General features: G+C 51.4%; 1 protein-coding gene across 1 annotated transcript; it reads right to left on the reverse strand.

Annotated features, from left to right (window-relative positions):
- Positions 1–2,703: 2,703 nt before the first annotated feature.
- Positions 2,704–13,599, reverse strand: GUCY2D (guanylate cyclase 2D, retinal). The gene is made up of 18 exons (XM_040243434.1): positions 12,864–13,599; positions 12,472–12,776; positions 10,792–11,143; positions 10,339–10,423; positions 9,970–10,072; positions 9,481–9,582; positions 8,481–8,561; positions 6,794–7,000; positions 6,542–6,698; positions 5,859–6,008; positions 5,053–5,201; positions 4,397–4,560; positions 4,109–4,301; positions 3,691–3,865; positions 3,300–3,398; positions 3,119–3,213; positions 2,934–3,019; positions 2,704–2,797 (listed from the first exon to the last, which is right to left on the reverse strand). Exons 1-18 carry the CDS (start codon positions 13,597–13,599, stop codon positions 2,704–2,706), a joined length of 3,333 nt encoding a protein of 1,110 aa, XP_040099368.1.
- Positions 13,600–20,399: the final 6,800 nt, after the last annotated feature.

A 20,399-nucleotide genomic window follows, 5' to 3' on the forward strand; every position in this document is an offset into this window, starting at 1 on the left:
ACTCTTTCCTGAAGCTCCCCTGAATCACAGGCTAGTAACCATCCGAGGCCCCACACAGGCTGGGAGGAAAAGAGTAAGAAAGGGTGGGGTGGGGTGGGGCAGGAAGGAGGGAAGAGGCAGGGGAGAGACAGCTATGTCCACATGTCAGGTCCAGCACCAGCAATGCAGAGCTGGCCTTCAATCCCTGGAACCCAAGTACAGAGAAAAATCTAAAGAGAGACGTTTCAGAATGTAGGTAGTTTTAAAAATACTGTGTGTGTGAGTGCATCAGGGTTTTTAAAAAAAGAAATCCTTAATTCATCATCTCCGAACTTGGTTAAAAATACTTTTTAAATTATACCATATTACTCACTATAGCAGCACCACCTTAAGTAACCAGAACCTATAGCTGCTGAATCTTAGGTTTCTTCTCCCTTCTTTCTCTGCCTTTAGGAAGGAGGAAAAGACCACTAAGTTTGTGGGTTCCACGAGTCAGGCAAAGCAACCCTTCAAGCCCCAGGCTTGTCCATAGTCCTGACATCAGCTACTCCAGGGTCCTGAGGGCTGATGTCTACAGGCACCTGACAGGCACGTAAGAGGAGTTCAGAGAATCCTGGTGTCCTGGCGTCCATGGGGAGTGGTGGGCACTGTGCGAATGGGAGAGTGAAACCCTGGAGAGAGGGGTAGGGTGGGGAGACGGTTGCTCTTTAGCTCCAGCAGGAAGTTGCAGCTGCCCCTCTGTGGGGCTTTTGATTTCAAAGAAGGAAATTTGGTAGACATTTTTACAATGGGGCCTCAGCTGATTTCTAAATGTTAGCTCAAGACAAAAAGAAAACCTTTCCAATGGCCAAACAAGTCTCGAGACTAGTTTCTAACCTGGCTCTTATGAAATCTTAGAAATTCTGGCTTCCCAGGTGGTGCAAATGGTAAACTACCCTTCTGGCAGTGCAGGAGACGCAAGAGACTTGGGTTTGACCTCGGGCCAGGAAGATCCCCTGGAGAAGGAAATGGCAACCCATGCCAGTATTTCTCAGCCATCCACTCTCAGCAATTCTGAGATTTTAGAGCTCCTAAGATCACTTAGTTCTATGATTCAGAAACTTAACAGTATGTATACATACTCTCAAGGAACTCTGTTCAACTCTGTTAAAATGTAGATTCTGTTTCCATACAACGGGGCCTGAGATGCTGTATTGCTAACAAGATCCCAGGTAATGTCACTGCTGCTGGCCCACCAACCACACTGTGTGGTGAGGACTAAGTCCAACCTTCCACCTAGGGAGTCCATCTGATGGTACTCCCTGCTCACACACCTAGCTATCTCTAGTTCTGCTCACACACCACCAGGGACTGGAGGCTCACTACCTAGAGAGACAGCCTGAGTGGCTGCAGCTGCTGCTAACTTCTGCCACCCAGAGTCCAACATGCCAAAGCCCAGGCTCTGGGATATCAAAGTACCACAAAAGAAACTTCAGGATGGGATGACTTGATGCTTGTGGCAAAGATCTAAGCAGGAAGGATTTTCCATCCAACTGCCTGCTCAGCAGTGCCCAGTTAAACAGAGAATACTACTATTCCTGGGTGTTCTGGTTAGTAAAGGTTTGGTGCAGTTTGTTTACATTCCTTTCCCCAAAGCCAGGAACCAAGTTTTTTTTCTCTGCACTTGGGCAAGGTGTGTGGTGATGCTACCAAAGGAGCCAGTTTCTGACTGGTGGAGGATAGAGAAGGGAAGGACGCTTGAGGCTAAACAGAAGCCCTGGAATCCTCAGGCCATGTGACAATCCCTGCACTGGTGGAATAGGCGGGCTCCACCTCCTCTGGGGTTGGGACATCCAATCCCAGATCCTCCTTCCTGGGGCCTTCCTAATGGGCTCAGGATCACTGGGGCTGCAGACCACGAGCCCCGTGCCCCATATCCCAAGGCCAACCACTCAGAAGCCCAGCTGTCAGAGCTGGGGTGTGCAGAAACCACCTAGGCCACTCTTCATTTCACCACCGAAGGGGAACCCAGGCCCAGAGAGTGAATGAGGCTTTCTCAAAGTCACACAACTGGTTTGCAACCAGCTCTTGTAAAGGCTCATAATCCTTTGAGGCAGAGCTGGACAGAAGTCACTGGTATTAGCCAGATTTTTGGTCACCTACAGCAGCAACGTTCAGGAAAAGGACCTTCCGGAATAATCCTGAGGGAAAGAGGAGGGTCTCAGAGGGAAATCGTGGACAGGGGTCGTGAGGATTCTCCTCTGTAGGGGAAATCATGGATCAGTTTCCTGGAGGGCAGAGGGCTGAGTGTCTGCTGGAACAGAGCTCTGGAGGCAACAGTCAACTGGTCCTCTAGGGACTCCTAGGATCACTGAGTTCCAGAGGCCCAGAGGAAGGGCTTGTTAATGCAGTAAGGGGAGAGGGGGTCAGAGTGAAAGTTCCAGAAGGTCATGTTTAAAGGTATTCCCAAGTCTGGATTCCTGGACCACTCCAGAGCTCCAAAACCAGAATCGCTGTGGCTGGTGCTTCCCTCCCAGGGGAAATGTCTGGGTTTAGGAAGCAGCCTGGGCCCATCAAGTCAGAGAAAGATTCCTGGCTTGAGTGGGAAGTTCTACAGGCAGGCAGGGCTAGGTCTTCAGGCAAGGGAAGGGTTGTCTGTCCTCCAGGAAGCATGTGTGGTCCCCAGGGTCTGAGGGGCCTAGGAGCCGGGGGAAGGGGGCACAGTACCTTGTTCCAGACTCAGCCTCACTTCCCAGAAAACTGCCCTGGCCTCGCCTTCTCCAGCTTCTGGCGCCGATCAGGGGGTATCTCGTGCAGGCTGATGCCGTGGTTGCTGGCCCTGTGGGGAAAGGAGAATAGGCGGTGGGAGGGCAAAACCCACGCCACCCTGCTTTGCTGGTGCCGTGCTGGGCAGGAGTGGGGAGAGGGGACCGAGGGAGTAACTCGGTCTTCACCCACGGATGCCGGATCCTCACCCGGGTTGCAGGTCCGGTGGTTTGGGGATGGGTTTGTTGAAGCCGCGTCTGCCCACCAGCCAGTACGTTTCCTCTGCGCCCTTGCCCTGGGGAGACACGCGGGACAGGAGGGCTCAGGCGGCCTGGGGTGAGGGCCGGTGGCGCTCCAGGTCAAAGTGGAAGCGTGTCTTCCAGGCCGGCCTCACCTTCAGCTCCGTGCGGCCCCGCACCTCAGTCAGGAAGCCCTCGTTTAGGGCGGAGAGGATCTGCACGGTGCTCCTGTTCACGTGGATGCGGTAAGCTGGGAGAGCGGGGGACACGTGACCTCGGGGGACACCCCTCCCGCGTCCCCGCCCCACCTCGCCCCGTCCGCCCTGTCACACTCACGCAGCCCGGTGGACTCCATGCGCGAGGCGGTGTTGACCGTGTCCCCAAACAGGCAGTACCGCGGCATGGTGAGGCCCACCACGCCCGCCACGCACGGGCCTGCGGAGAGGCGCGGGGTTGGCGGGCCTGCGGGCCGGCAGGCACCTAGTAGGGCTCAGTGGTCTTTAGCACTCCCAGAATCTCCACTGGCTCCCCAAAGACACCCTCTCAAGCATGCCCCCCCAATTACCATGGAGCCCCTGGTGTGAAAAGGTGGCTCCAAAACAAGTTCCCCCCCTTCCCCGCCCCCTCCACGAGTTTGCCTCTTATCTAGGAAAGCAGAGCCCTGCCCGCACTAGGGAGAGGGGCTGGAGGGTCTGGGGGCAGGGGTGCCCGGGTGGGGGACAGTTACCCGAGTGCAGGCCAATGCGGATGCGCACAGGCACTTCCGGCATGTGGCGCATGCGGAAGGTGCCCACGGCGCTGAGGATGTCCAGAGCCATGTTGGCGATCTCTGCCGCGTGCCGGTGCCCATTCCGCTGGGGCAGCCCGGAGGCCACCATGTAGGCATCCCCAATTGTCTCCACCTGAGGCCAGAATTCACTACTGAGCCTCCCCCGCCAATGCCACTGTTCCTGGTCAGGAGGCCTAAACTGGGATGAGTGCAGAGATCCTGGGGGCCTTCCAGACGGGGGACTGGCAGCAGAGAAAAGGAACAGGAGGGCTGGGAAAGAGGACAGTGCTGGTGGACTTGGATAGTGGGTCTGGGACCTGAGCAGGAAGGGCTGGGGGCTGGGGAAACTGGAGGGCTTGTTCCCTCCACACCCCACCTTATAGACATCATGGGAACCGATGATGGCATCGAAGAGCGTGTAGAGGTCATTGAGCAGGTCTACGACTTCGATGGGCTCACTCATGGCTGAGATGGTGGTGAAACCCACAATGTCACTGAAGTACAGTGTCACCTCTTCAAAATACTCGGGTTCCACAGGTGTCCCCATCTTCAGCGCCTCCGCCACAGACCTGGGGATGGCAGGTGGCGAGGTTGCCTGGAGGCCGCCCCAGGCTGGCTGGGCTCCAGCGGTCCTCCCTGCTCATCTCTCCCCATCGACACCCACGGAGGCAGCATCTGTGTGAGCAGCCGGTCTGTCTTCTGCTTTTCCAGCTCCAGCTCCTCTGTGCGCTCCCGGATCAGGTCCTCCAGGTTACTGGAGTACTGTTCCAGCATCCGCAGCATCGAGTCAATGATGTTCATCTTCCGGCCCTTGTTGATGCTCTTGAACTAGTAGGAGGAGGAAGCTGGTGGGGCTGCTGGGGACCTGGGGCTGCCATGCCCCTCTCATGCAGCCATATAATGCCTGATCCTCTGTCTACACTCCCTTTCATCTCATCCTCATCAAGCCCACACCTCACCCCGTGCTGGGCACTGTGTTTTCACACATTATTTGGAGGTCAGCTGTTATGTTAGTAACTGACAAGGCGCTGAAACCAGCCCAGTCTTTGGACTCCCAAGCCAAGGGTCTCTTCCCCACACCAGACCAAATACATACTCAATAAATGTTATTTTAATTGAATTAAAATTTTCTCCCATCCAGAGCTCCATCTCCCACTCCAAAGGTCTCCACAGCCCCCATTCATGTCCCCACCAAACCCTTAGTCCTCAGGCAATGCCTCAGGAAGTAGCCTGGAAGATCAAAGATCCTGCCAGCCTGCCTTTCAGCAGCCCCCCTGCCCCACCCCAGGTTTCTGGCAAGTGCCCAGCCCAGCCCCTGACCAGTTCAAAGGTGCGGTCCATGGAGGGCCGAAGTTCTGGCTGCTCTGCCCAGCACCGTTTCATCAGCTGGATGCACTCCATGGGCGCCTGGTCTATGGACACGGAGGGCCGACACAGTGGAGGGGGGCTCTGTACCCTCTTCACCACTTCTGGAAGCATGAAGGGACCAAGAGAGGAGATGGACCAGAAGAGAAGCCACCTCTGACTCTGGCCTGATTGTTGAAGCTTGGAATGAGGGGATTGGAAATGGTCGGGGGTTCCTTTAAATCAGAGCTTCAGTAGATGAGGAAATGTAGCGTGGGAGGTGACTCTGGGAGCAACAAGAGGACCCTGAACCGTGGGGAGGGGGGCAGGGTGCTGTAAGAGGTGTCAGGCAAAGAGGCTGCCTTATTTATTGCATATAAGAAAAGCAGAGGTTAGATTGATCAAGTAGTTCTCTGTTTCCTGTCTGGTGGGCTCCAGTCCATGGGGTCGCAAAGAATCAGACACGACTTAGTGACTAAACCACCAGCACCACCATAGATGATAATATGGACTTGAACTAGATCCAACTGCTTTCTTTCCCCTTTTCCCCTCTCCTGCTGTCTCCCTGGGGCCCCTAAGAACCAGACAGGAATGTGCTACTAGCCTTGGGGGAGCAGGAGGGTTCCAGGATCAGAACAGAGGAAACCATGGAGCGCTGAAAGGTCACCCCTCCCATCGTGATGCTTGGCTCTCCACTGCCCTGATCCTTCAGGAGCACATAAGTGTCAGTACCCAGCGAGGCTGGGTCTCTAGTGCCAACACCAGGCGAGGGGCGGCCGTACCCTCGGGAGTGAGCTCCAGCATGGCGTAGGGGGCGCTGCGGCACACGACCTCCTGCATGATGATGCCCAGACTGAAGACGTCGCCGGCCAGCGTTCCCCGGCGCTCGAGGAACGGGTCTCGAAGCAGCTCCGGGGCTGTCCATAGCTGATCTGTGGTCGGGGAAGGGAGTGTGGGCACACGGAGAGCCGCGGAGGCCCTGGGGACAGGCCCCCCACCCCCACCAGAAAGCCCAGACTTGCCCTCGCTCAGCCTCTCAGCCTGTGTCTGACCTTACTGCTCGCAGTTATCCCCAAGAGAAACTACCAGAAACCCAAAACAGGTTTCGGAAACTGTCCTGCCCTTTAGACAAAGCGGTGCCTAAGAAGATTTGGTCCCTTGGAAACAAGCCCCACCATTAGGTAAAGCCCCATTTGAAGCAGGAACCCCAGCAGAGGCAGGAGCTCCGCCCTCAGGCACAAGTACCACGCCCTTAACAAGTCCCGCCCCCCAACAAGCCCCGCCTCCCCAGCCACAGAGTTTCGTCTCTTCGTCTCAGAGGTCACAAGACCTTTTCGGTCTCAGGAGTCACGTCCAGTGGATGTGAGATGGAGAGAGTTCGAGGGAAGGAGGAAAGGAGAGGCGCTTGAAATAATGGGGACGCGGGGGATACTCATCCGCGCAGGAGGCAGCCGGGGACGCCTACCCTCTGCGCTCGGTGGCTCCGGTAACACCCTCTGCGCCTCCAGCAGTCGCCCATGACCGTGGTCGGTGACTTTAAGCACGAACCTCCCGTCCACCACGCAGTTCCGTGACTTCAGCCGCCCATGGGCCACCCCTCGATGGTGCAGATACCTTATTCCCTGGAAAGGGTGTCATAAAGGGCAGACTCAGCCCACTCGGGTCCCCTGCTGACTCCTCCCCCCTGCATCCCACCCACTCACCCCCACACGCACACCTTGATGAGGTCCAGAAGGAGGGAGGACTTGAACATCCAGTCCAGCTTTATGTCTCTCTGGGCGAGGAGGTCTTGGAGGGAGCCGCGGGCACAGTGCTCCGAGACCACAGCCAGCACGCCTTCCCCGGGTGCCGCGGGGCCGCCAGCTTCTCCCGCCAGGAAGAGCCCCAAGTAGAGGGCCACGTTTTCATGACGGAGTTCCCGGATCTGTAGGGTGGTAGGGGGTGGGGGGACAGTTAACAGGTATTTTCTGTCCTGGGGGCCAGGTGGATGGAGCGGAGGCTGTTATTCAGGTCTGGCTTTGATCGGAAGATGGGATAAGAATAGTGAGTGGAAAGATCTATAGGGCATGTAAGGGGCTTCCTTCTACAGTAACTTCTCTCTCTGGAAAAGACAACATAGTCAAAGGCCACCGTTCAGACACTGAACATGATTTTGGTTTTGTATTTTTGGCCCCACCGCGAGGCCTGCAGGGATCTTAGTTCTCCCGGCCCTTACCAGCGCCCCCTGCAGTAGAAGCGCGGAGTCTTAACCACTAGACCACCAGGGAAGTCCCTGAACATCATTTAACTTAAAAGTTATGAATGAAAAGACAACCTTGCCCTGGTAATCAGGACCCAGGCAGATTCTGATTTATTAACCATAAGACTTTGAACTTGATGGGTCTTAAAGGAAAACACCTGATGAAAGAGAAGTTCCTGGTACCACCCTGCCTTCTGATACAACAGCCCTTTGGGGGAGAATCAGGCAGACATTGCACTATTTTTAAAAGTCACCAAAATGGCTTGTGCTGGGGACTCAGCACGGGGCTGCTCTGCTTGGTTACATCATTGCACCAGATATTTCTGAGACCCACCCCCATCATGTTGTTCCCCAAGTTAGGGAAGGACTAAGCAGTCCAGCTGTGTCCAAGAGGAGCCATCAACAAGGTCACATCCACCCAGGAGGACAGAGGCCCTCACCATCTGGCTGAAAAAAAGGGGCTAGTGGGTGACTGGTGCCCTTGCTAGCTTTTCTTTGGTCCCACAAGGGGCTTCTTTTCATCTTAAATGCCTGTTATTAAATGGTGACCTAGTCTGTTGACTACTGGTAGTCCACTTAAGTCATTCTGCAGCTGTGACCCAGAGCTTCTGGGAGGCATCTGTGAAGGAGGCCAGACCAGGGCTGTACAGTGTTGGGAGTAAGGGGGGCATTAAGGTTGGAAGTACCAGAATAAGCCAGTTTATAGCCTCCTTGCCAGTTCCACTTCCCTCAATATGCATCAACTGGGCCATGCTGCACAAGCAGTCTGACAGAACTGGAAGCCCATTTATTTTCTGTCATTCACTCAACAGACATTCGCTGGGTGTCTCTAATGTTCCAGACACCGTGTGGGGTGCTAGAAATACAATTGAGGGGACAGAGAAAAAGTTCTCACTCAGCTTATAGTTCAGGGAGGGAGGAAGATAAGAAATAAGCAAGCACACACAGGTGAACAGACGATGACAAATTATGATAAAAACATCTCGAAGGAAAGAACTAGTGTTGTAAGAGCATGATGGGAAACCTGCTTTAGAGAAGAGGGGACACTTCATTGAGAGCTCTTGGTCTCCCCCACAGTGGAGCCTACTTGGACTTAGCTCCAAAGAGAAGGCAAGGAGGGAAGAAATGACAGCTACCCTTCACCCCATCATAGACCCACTCCCACCTTGGAGAAGGCCATCTTGGTTGCTGGACGGATAGCTATGTGCCGATCTCCTGGGAATTTCTTCAGCCAAACCCAGTCTCCCTGGAGGAGAGATAGGAGTAATGAATTTGGTTTCTTAAAACCCTGTGGGGCTTTCCTGGTGGCTCAGTGCTAAAGAATCTGCCTGCCAATGCAGGAGGCACGGGTTTGATCCCTGATCTTGGAAAATCCCACATGCCATGGATCAGCTAAGCCCGTGTGCCTCAACTACTGAGCCTGGGCTCTAGAGTCTGGGAGCTGCAACCACTGAAGCCCATGTGTCCTAGAGTCCATGTTCGACAACAAGAGAAGCCACGGCAATGAGAAGCCTGAGTACGACAGCTAAAGGAGCAGCAGGAACAAGGAGCTTGATGTTTGCTCTAAATCTCCCTCCCTCTTGATTAGCGGAGCTCTCTTGGCTCTCCCTGAATCTGATCTCATTATCTCCCACCCATCCCACCACATTCAGATTTGCAAACTTCATAGTTAATGTCCTAATGCCCTCTTGTGACTTTCTTTTTTCCAGCGAAGTCTTGCTGTTCCAGAGACTGATTGGGATAGAAATGCTGGGTGGGGTCAAGACGTGGGTCTGGCTTGAGTCAGACAGCCTTTTTTTTTTAAAAAAAAAAGAATTGATTGAATTTGTTAAAATGTTGCTTATTTTTTTTGGGGGGGGGTTGTTTTCGGAGGTTTTGTTGTTTGTGTTTTGGCCTCGAGGCATGTGAGCTCTTAGCATTGGAAGGTAAATTCTTAACCACCTGACTGCCAGGGAAGTCCCAGGCATCCAGTCTTTAGGCCACTGTGATAGGCCTTTGAAAAGCTGTCACTTGGATGATGGCTAAGGGGAAATCCCCCAGCAGGAAGGCTTCCCAGATGCCTCACTTTGAGGAGGAATCCCCGAACCCTCTTGGGGTTCCCATCCTGGGCTCCTATCCCCATTTCCTCCGACTAGAGCTCGGCCTGCCTGGGAATTCATGCTCACCTCATAGAGGCCAATGTTGGTATAATCCGGGAGCTGGCTGTGGATGCTGCGAACATCTGATGTGCTGCGGGCAGCCAGACTGGTTCGACTCCCCTGGGCCACCTGGAGGATACAAATCAAAGAACAGAGTCAAAATACACTGTGGGGTCAGAGTCCTGGGTTGAGGTCAGGCTGAGTTCTGGGGATTATAGAAGGGAAGGGAAGAAACCTTAATTAGAGAAGGTGATAATGACATTACTTCCCATATACAGAATGCTTCATGGTTTACAAAACAAACATATTCATTTTCTTGTTGGAGCTTCACGCTGTCTCAGGAAAGTGGTCAGGACAGGGGCTGATACCCTCATTGCACACGTGAGGGGGCTTATCCCAGCACTCAGACCTGGGACAGCAAGGGCAGAAAGCAGGCCTTCTGGGGGAGAGGGGCTGGGGTGAGGGCTGGCCCAGGCAGGAGAGGACAGCTGGCTCCTGGCTCCCCACTTCCCCCACCTTTCGAGAGTTGCCCCCATGCGGGTGGAGGAAGGTGATGTCATCCAGGGTCAGGATGATCTTGTTGGGGCCGGAGACCATTTGGATGTGAAGCAGCCGGTGCCTGGTAGAGAAAGGAAGTCATCTTCACCAAGGGGACCAAGGTCCGTGAGAGGAGGCCAATGCGGGGGGAGGGTAATGCTGTCTCAGGGGAGGGCAGTCACCCCCAGATCACGCGTCCCCTGGGACTCCACCAGCCCTCCAGGCCTCCTTCCTTCTCCCCTTCTCCCTTCATCTACTCTTGAGTGGGCCCAGTCTGCTGCACAGTTGCCCATTTCCAGCAGATGGAGAGCCAAGCACATCTCCTACTTAGCTCACTCCCCTACTCACCTACAATAATGGGCCAGGAAGGCCCCAGCCAGCCCCATCCCAACCACCAGGAGGAAGCCGATAAAGACGACGCTGGGTTCCACTCCTGGAGGGGCAGTAAGAGGAGAGAGGCTGGGGACCGTGGTGGGGGCAGAGGGGAGCACCCTCTCTAGGGAGGTATGCGGTGCTGTCAAACCCTGCAGGCTCCAGGAAAGGGGGATGGGTGCTCAGAATAGGACTGAGGGAAAAGTCATGGGTCTTGCAAAAGGTGGAAGGGTGATTCTTGGGAATGTTAAAAAGCTTCCAAAAGGGCTCCAGGGGGTCCACAATAGAGGGGTCCTGCACAAGCCAGGGGTCTCTGAGGAGGATCTGGAAGGGCCTCCAACGGGAGTTAGGGGATGAGAGTTCACTCTCACCATTTTCTGGAGGGTTCATGGTCACTGTCCCAGTGGGGGCTGGGACGCTCGCCCTCACCTCCGTTGCAGATGGTGTCTGGGTCGAACCAACACGAGGGGTCAGGCCCAGGCCCCCGTCCACCTTTAGGAAAATGCACTGGGGTTCCAGCGGAGTGGAAGAAGCCCTGGGTGGGGTCCAGAACATATGTAGAGAACAGCCGGTCCCCAGTGGCATCCGTGTCCAGTAGCACAAATGAGGGCTCCTCAGCTCCACCCAGGGCCCCACAGAAGCCAGGGACCCGGGCATCCCGGATATGGCGGGCCACTGCTGCTCCGGAGACCCAGCCGCCACCTGTGGCTGCCCGCGCTCGCGTCACGCCCCCAGCCAACAAGAAGATGGAGTCATAGATGGTGCCGAAGAGAGGGGATACCTGGGGAAGAGGGTGGGGGCCTCAGGTTTAGGGGTCAAGGCCCACAAAAAGACAGGGACTTACTGTCCCCGCTTATTCTTCTACTGGGCCCTTCAAGCCCTCTGTGAATTGACCGCACCTCCTAGTTAGAGGTTCCATAGCCTTCCCATTGGCTCTCTTCCTCTCTCTCCATTGGTTCTCTCTTCCTCTCCCTAATTGGCTATCCCATCTCTTTTTGCCACTGCCCTTCCCTCTTTTCAAGATTCTTAAGGTCTTCTTATCATTCGTTACTTCTGATTCCATCACCTACATCTCCTCTCTTTCCTCTCCTTTTGGTTACCCTGCATATATTTTTAAAATCATTACCTATTATTCATCGAAAGCAGATTGTTGGGTGGAGAAAGGCCTGGGGTAGGTAAGTGTTGAAGTAGAGACCACTGGGAGATTTCATTTGGGAATTTGGGCCAGAGGTGCTGTGGCCTGAACCAGGGGACTGACAGCGAGGATGGAGAAAGTAGATGGATTCAAATGGCTTCTGGGAAGCAAAGGTGACAGGACTGGATGTCTGGACGTCCAAGGAAGGGTTAGAAGAATCAAGTGACTCCTAGGGGTCTCACTTGGGCAGCTAAGTGGCTATGCTACTTACTGAGAACGGAATAGGGTGTTCCCCACCCTTTCCCTCACCTCTCTTTCTTCACCTGCCCTCCATCCCATCTCATCACTGTTCTCAGGGAATCCTGAGTATTAGCTGCTTGTTGGGAATAAGCTGTGAATCTAAATGTTCATAAAAGCCCTTGGCTCCACCCAGGGACCTTTCTGCTTCTCACAGGATGTAAGCTCTCAAAAAGTTAAGACCCAGGGGAAACACCTCTGAACTGGGCATGGAGGCTGGATCTGTATTCCCCCTCCTTCCGGCTCTCTCTCTCTCTCTTTTTCTTTTTCCAGCTCTCTTTTAAGAACACCAGCTCTTTGTTAGAGGCTGTAGGTCATAGCCTGTTGGAAGTGGGTTTACTTTAAAGTAGGCTGCAAAAGATGTTGCACTATAGAGTTGGTTAAGTTTGCTCCTTGGGGCTGACCTTGAGAGATCTCATTACCTACTCTCTGGAAGTAATTCCAATACACTAAGATGCTCCAAGCAAGGTCAGAGCCTCCACATTCCCAGGACAGGGAGAGTTGCTGGTTCTTCTCTCCCTGTACCTCCTCCCTCCCATTGACTGCATGCTCCTCTCATTCCATCCAGTCTGTCCACTTCCCTTCCCGCTGCCTCCAGCCTCCATCTCCCCTTTGGCTATTCTTTGCTCTCTTCCCCCGGCTCTCTTCCCCTCTTCCCACCTCCCTGGTCCCTCTACCTGCTGCAGATTGAGGTCCGGGGGCAGCTCTCGGTGCTCTTGGGCCCTGCGCAGGCTGTCCCGCACGCTGCCTCCCTGGGGACAGTGACGGGTGAGGGTGAGCACCGCATCGTGGGCCTTGCGAAGCTGTGAGTTGTTGGCGAGCACCGCTAGGGCGTCAGAGCCTGGAGACAAGGCGTAGTGGAGCGTGTCGAAGGGCAGGAAGACCAGGGAACCGTCGGCCAGGCCCAGATCCTCTGCAGCCTCCAGCAGGAAGCGCTGCTCCTCGCCGCCCAGCAAGACCGAGTGCATTACCATGATCACTGCTGCGGACACAGAGACCCGGCTAGGGACTCTGTCCTCTGCTCCCTGGACGACAGATCCCCGCCCTCGCATCCTGCAGGGGAGCCTACCTCTGACTCTGGGCCCATCTTGGACCCTCCTCAAGGCCTCTCGGGCTCCAGACAGGTCGGAGGGCTCCATGGAGGTCACCAGGGCCACGGGCAAGCCCCTGGCCCTGAGCGCCGTGGAAAGTGCGCGTCCCGCCTCCACCCACAGGTCCTGGGGGGCGGTGACCAAGGCCACGTGCGCCCAGCGGAAAGCGCGCAGGAGGGCGTAGAGAGCATCGGCCGCGGGCGTCACCACCGGAGCCGTGGTGCCCGCTGCCCGCGTCCCGGGGCAGCCCCAGGGCACCAGAGCGACCCCCGCCTCCTGGGCTAGTAATTCCGCCGGCCGGCAAGCTGCGGGGTTCACCGGCCCCACGAGACCCGAGACGCGGGTGAGGGCCGAGGACACGGCCCCCAGCGAGCCCGGCGTCCGGCACGGCTCGGGCAGCAGCGCGACCTCGAAGCGGGGGCCGCCCTCCAGGGCGGCCGCGTGGTTCAGGCGGGAGGCGGCCAGGCGGGCGGCCAGGTCCGGGCGGGCACGTGCGAAGATGGGGTCGCAGGCCCAGGGGCCCAGCACCCCTACAGTGAACACGGCCGAGAGGACGGAGCGCGGCAAGAGCAGCAGCAGCAGCAGCAGTCGCCTCAGCTGAGGCCGGGGCCGGGACGGGATCGGGGGAAGGCCGGGCGGAGACGGAGCCCACCGCGTGGGGGCGCAGAGTTCGGGGCTCCGAAGCCCACCCGCGAAGAGGGTGCAGACGGTCATTGCCGGCTTCTGCGAGCACGAACCGAGCAGCATGAGCGGATGCGACCCCAGAGCTCTCCTAGGGCTCTCCGCAACGCCCTCCCCGCCGCCCCCCTCCCCAACACACTTTCTCAAAGCGCAATTAACCTGCGGATTGTCTCTGCTTCCATACCGCGCCTCCCGCCCCTGCGTGGATGTCTATATAGGGTCAGGGGTATAGCCTAGAAGTACCCCTGATACCCCACCACCCCTGCTTTGCCCTGCTTTCGCTCCCTCTTGTCTGCCCCTCCCCCCTCTTAGAGCCGTGGTAGGGTTGGGGGGTCAGTAGGGACACTCCTATACCCTTCCATGGTCTCTCTCGGGCAAAAGGGCCCTGGTGTCTGCGTGGAGGGGGCTTTGCCACTCACCGGAAAGTCCGGGGCTCGGGCCCAGGGCCAGGGTGAGGGGTCACAGGGGCGATCCTTCTGACGCCCTCCCACAGGTCTCCTTTGCCGGGGCCCAGGGCGGGGGGGTGTGGGAACAGCAGGCCAGAGCCCTTAATCTCCCCAAGCTGATTAGGGTCTCTTAATCAGGCAGGAAGGGGCTGGTGGAGGATGGGGCCTCCTGGAGTGGGCTCTGTCCTAGCTTCCAGACAGCCAGCCAGCTTCTTTCCCTTCCTTGCCTCCCAAGCCCCCCACCACAACCCCCAACATAAAAGCAGCTGCAGGTGCCCCTCTCAGGCTGCTGCCACACTACCCTGCTCGGCCCGGGGAGCTGCAGGATATGTCCATGGACACTTGTGAGTGATCAGTCCTAGGGTCCTGTTCCCTCTACTCTTGTTTCCAGTTCTGCCAGCCAAGTCCAAGCCCATCCCTTGGCTGGCAAAGTCTACACCCAGAGACCAAACCCAAACCAGCATGATAGCTGGCTTCTCTCACCTGCCCACACTTGATTCTCTGACCTCCACACCTCCATGCCTAGATAACCATCCTTTTGGCCTTGGGAAGGCAGAACTCCAGGAAGTAATGGAAAGAACTTGGACCTTGGACTGACCTGGGCTCAGATTCCTCCTTATTGGCTTTGCGAACTTGGGAAAGTTTCTTAAGCTCTCTGAAGGTCGTTGTGGAAATTACCTGTGACAATGACTATAATTGCTGCTGCTGCTGCTGCTGCTGCTAAGTCGCTTCAGTCGTGTCCGACTCTGTGCGACCTCATAGATGGCAGCCCACCAGGCTCCGCAGTCCCTGGGATTCTCCAGGCAAGAACACTGGAGTGGATTGCCATTTCCTTCTCCAAGGCATGAAAGTGAAAAATGAAAGTGAAGTCGCTTCAGTCGTGTCCAACTCTTAGCGACGCCATGGACTGCAGCCTACCAGGCTCCTCCGTCCATGGGATTTTCCAGACAAGAGTACTGGAGTGGGGTGCTATTGCCTTCTCCAGACTATAATTGCCAGGATGACAAAAACAGATAAAATAATTTTATAGAAGATTGTAATGAGATACTTGCCTTACTATATATCAATATTTATTACGAAACTATAATAATTAAAACACTGTAGGGACTTCCCTGGTGGTCCAGTAGCTAAGACTACATGCCCCCAATGCAGGGGGGCTGGGTTTGATCCCTGGTCAGGGAACTAGATCCCACATGCTGCAACTAAGAGTTTAATGGTGCAATTAAAGATCCTCCTGTGTGCTGCAACTAAGATCCAATACAGGCAAATAAACAAATATCTTTTAAAATAATTAAAAAAGACTGTAGTATTGGTGCAGAGGTAAACAAATAAACCAGCTGGACAGAATAGAGAGCACTGAAACAAACTTAGCAAAAATGCAAATTTGACAAATGAACAAGTAGACTAAGAAGGAGCTTTCCCACAAATGGAGCTGATTAGCTAGCCATACAAGAGGGGGAGGGAGGAGACAGAATTTGATCCCTATCTCACACTACGCAAATCAACTCCAGGTTAAAGACAGACATTAAAAACAAAATTTTAAACTTGAAATGAATCATTTTTCAACCATCATGACAAAGATTGGCGCAGGCGAAAATCATCAGTAGATGCTAAAGCTAGGGAGAAATTTTGATGAGAAACAGGATATTTGCATGTCTGAAGGCGTCTCCCCACAGATTGCTTATGAGTTTGGAAGGGAACAAAAAAATAAATAAAAAGCTGTAATTAGACAGTGGAGAAATGGGACAACACTTTGACCAGTGTTGGTCAACCAGTAAGGGACAGATAGATATTGTGCACCTCCGGACATGGTAGCCTGAGAAGGACACAGTAATACTGCACAGATCCAATACCGCACGGTTTTCATCTATGCAGTCTTCCAGCCGAGAGTGTGTGCATTTGTGCCCAGTCCGGTCCAACTCTGTGACCCTATGGAACTGTAGCCTATCCGGGGGCTGTAGCCTGCCAGGCTCCTCTGTCCATGGAATTTTCCAGGCCAGAATACTGAAGTGGTTTGTCATTTCCTTCTCCAGGGGATTTTCCTCAGCCAGGGACCAAACCTGCGTTTCCTGCATCTTCTGCGTTGACAGGTGGACCACTGGGATTCCCCAGTACATTTCATCAGTCTAATCTCAAAGAAATAGCAGATAAACACAAAATGAGGAACATTCTACTAAAAAAAGGGATGGGCCTGTATTCTTCAAAAATGTCAACATCATAAAAGACAAATAAAGGTTGAGGAAATATTCCAGATTAAAGGAAGCTAAAACAACATGACAGTTAAATGCAATGCCTGCCTCTAGTTTGGAGCCTGTACAAAGTTTTTTTTTTTTTCTTTCTTTCTTTTTTTTTATTTGGCTGCACTGGGTCTTAGTTGTGGCATGCAGGATCTTTAGTTACGGTATGTGAATTCTTAGTTGTTGAACTTAGCTGCAGCATGTGGGATCTAGTTCCCTGACCAGGGATCAAACCCAGGCCCCTTGAATTGGGAGCATGGAATCTTAGCCAGTGGACTACCAGGAAAGTCCCCAAAGGGTTTTTAAAGCTGCATATGAGTATTGGGTTCACAGGGATATAAGAATGCTATAGAGTGTATTAACATCTGTTAATTGATGACATTGGTCATCATATGATTGGGAGATTTGATCAAAGTATTTTATCAATGTAAATTTTGAATTGTACTATCCCTATTTGTATTTAGCTGAAGTATTTGAATAAATACACTGAAGTATTTAGCTGTAAAGCACCATAATGTATGTAACTTACCCTCAAACAGTTCAGAAAATATGTGTATGTATTTTGTCTTATATATTACATACCATATGTTATATATATTTATCAAATGATAAACAAATATGATTAAATGTTAACACTATCTGAGTAAAGGGTATATGAATGTTCTTTGTGTTATTTTTATTTTTGCAGCATTTTGTAAATTTGAAGTTATTTCCCAATAAGATTTAATAAAAAACTTTTAATAAAAAGAAAATGGGGACTTTCCTGGTGGTCCAGTGGCTAAGACTCTGCACTCCCAATGCATGAGGCCCAGGTTTGACCCCCGGTCAGGGAACTAACCTTTTTCTTAGCTGCAACTAAAAAAAGATCCTGCATGCCATAACTAAGACCCAGCACAGCCAAATAAACAAATAATTGTTTTTAAAAAGAGAATGTCTTTATCAATCAGAATAGGAAAGAATTTCTTAAACATGACAAAGTACAAACCATAATGGAAAATAGTCATAAATTTGAAAATATTAAACTTAAAATTTCTGGTCAAAAAAATCATATCACAGAGAGAAAACATGAGCCACCAACAAGAAGAAGAAATTTTCAAAACATTAACAAAGAGTTCGTATCCAAAATATATATGGGGTATGATAAAAGATAACCCAGTAGAAAGTTCACTTTGGCAGCATATATACTAAAACCCAGTAGAAAAATGGTCATAGGAAATGAACAGACAAGTTATAAGAAAAGCCTAAGGAAAAATGCCCAGCTTCACTAATAAAGGAAATGCAAGATAAAACGATGAAATACCATTAACATCCATCAGACTGGCAAAAATAAGAAAGTGTGACAATATCAAATGTTGGTATGAATTTGAGTTGGTAATACATATGTATTATGTACTACAAGTGTAGTACCAATACAAATTGGTATTACATATGTATGATAAGAGTGTAAATTGGTGGGCTGTTTGGCAATTAGTAAAGTTGAAGCAATTCCATTTGTAAGAATTACCCTAGAGAAACTAACATTTATTTGTGTATGAAGAGACATATAAGGAGACATTCAAAAACTTTTACTGAATTTCTACTATGTCTCAGGCCCTATTCTAGCCTCTGAGGATAGAGCAGTGAATGAACAGTTAAGATCTCATGGAGATGGACTTAATCACTGTATTTAGGGATTTTCTATATGTTTGAAATATCTGGTAATTCAAAAAAAATTTTTATTGTTTGAAAAAAAAATGTTTGGACTTCCCTGGCAATCCAGTGGTTAAGATTCCAAGCTTCCATTGCTGGGGGCATGGGGTATGATCCCTGGTAGGGGAAATAAGATCCCACATGCAGCATGGCAAGGCAAAAAAAAAAAAAAGCAGTAGTCTTAAAATCTAATAGGTATCAATATTCATTTATATAGTCTTGGGCTCCGAATTTTCATTACAGAAGTAAGGGTTATTTCCCCCAATCTCTCTTCTTCTGACACAACATCTCTAGGAATCATGGATTCTCCAACCCACTCCTTCATTTAACAGGTGATAAGACTGAGGCCCAGAGACTGATTTGGCTTATTCCAAAATCTCCTGATTTTCTCCTAGGGTCCATGAAGTGACAACTAATGTAGGTAGTGATGAGGAGCAGAGTTTGTTTGTTTGTTTACTTTTAAAAATTGTGGTAAATAGGGCTTCCCTTGTGGCTCATCCGAGAAAGAATCTGCCTGCAATGTGGGAGACCTGGATTCGATCCCTGGGTTGGGAAGATTCTCTGGAGAAGGGAAAAGCTACCCACTCCAGTATTCTGGCCTAGAGAATTCCATGGACCATATAGTCCATGAGGTCACAAAGAGTCAGACATGACTCAGCAACTTAAAAAAAAAATTGTGGTAAATATGCATGACATAAAATTTACCATTTGAGTCATTTTAAAGCATATCATTCATAACATTAAATATATTCACATTGTTGGACCACCATCACCACTGTCCATCTCTAAAACTTTTTCAAACTGAAACTCCCCATCCAGTAAGCAATAATTCCCATTTCCCCTCCCTCTAACCCCCTGGCAACCACCCTTCTACTTTCTGACTCTATAAATTTAACTGGGCTAGGTTTTTCCAGTAGTCATGTATGGATGTGAGAGTTGGACTGTGAAGAAAGCTGAACGCCGAAGAATTGATGCTTTTGAACTGTGGTGTTGGAGAAGACTCTTGAGAGTCCTGTGGACTGCAGGGAGATCCATCCAGTCCATTCTGAGGGAGATCAGTCCTGGGTGTTCTTTGGAGGGAATGATGCTAAAGCTGAAAGTCCAGTACTTTGGCCACCTCATGCGAACAGTTGACTCATTGGAAAAGACTCTGATGCTGGGAGGGATTGGGGGCAGGAGGAAAAGGGGACAACAGAGGATGAGATGGCTGGATGGCATCACTGACTCGATGGACGTGAGTTTGAATGAACTCCGAGAGTTGGTGATGGACGGGGAGGCCTGGTGTGCTACAGTTCATGGGGTCGCAAAGAGTCTGACACGACTGATCGACTGAACTGAACTGAACTGAAGGTGTCTCATATAAGTGGAAGCATATAGTATCTGTCCTTTTGTTACTGGCTTATTTCACTTAGCATAATGTACTCAAATTTGATGCATGTTGTAGCATGTATCAAAATTCCCTTCATTGGTAAGGCTGAATAATCCATTATATGTAGAGACTGGGCTTCCCCAGAGGTAAAGAATCTGCCTACAATGCAGGAGACACCAGTCTATCTACCGTTCAGGAAGATCCCCAGGAGGAGGGCGTGGCAACCTACTCCAGTATTTTTGCCTGGAGAATCCCATGGACAGAGAAGCTGGCGAGCTACATACAGTCCATGGAGCTACATACGATGGCAAAGAGTCAGAGGCGATTGAGCACGCATGTAGAGACCACATTTTGTTCATCTATTCAACCCTCCCTGGATATTTGACTACTGTGAATAATACTGGTGAACATGGGTATACAAATACCTGTTATGGTCCTTGCTTTCAATTCTTTGGGGGATATATCTAGAAGTGGAATTGCTAGATCAGATGATAATTTTTCTGTGTGTGTGTTTTTTTTTTTAATGAATTGCCCTTCTGTTTTTTACAGAGGCTGCACCAATTTATATTTGGGGGAAGAGGAGAGGCAGCAAAATATCTTAAATCCATCCTGGTCCTCATTCTGAGATTACACAGCCAGACTTCACCCTCCCTTCCAGAGACCCATACCAGCGCTTGTTTATGTTTCTTCTCCATTGCCCACTAAATTTGTATTCTATCTGTAAAGTACCGAAGCAAAACAGCCCTCTTACACAAAGGGGCGGGGCCAGCTTTTTTTTTTTTTTTCTTTTTGAGAGTGCTTTATTCAAAAAGATCTAAGTCGGGTGCTTTAAAACATATCAAAATGTTACAGAAATTCACAGTTCCCTACTGAGGACTTGTTAAGTTACATTAAGATATCTAAACACATCAGTTTATAAATTCAGAACCAAACATTGAACCAGGTCATGTACCATTGCTTGAAAAGCAAGTTATGATTAAGATAAAAGATACTTCACAAAGCTAAATCGAATGGGGAAACCTTTAAGAAACACTAGCAGTTATATACCAGAAACCAGCAGCTTGGAAAACAGGTCTGCGATCTGCTGGGGAG

Source organism: Oryx dammah, unplaced genomic scaffold (genome assembly GCF_014754425.2).
Source record: "Oryx dammah isolate SB20612 unplaced genomic scaffold, SCBI_Odam_1.1 HiC_scaffold_8, whole genome shotgun sequence".
Lineage (NCBI taxonomy): Eukaryota > Metazoa > Chordata > Mammalia > Artiodactyla > Bovidae > Oryx > Oryx dammah.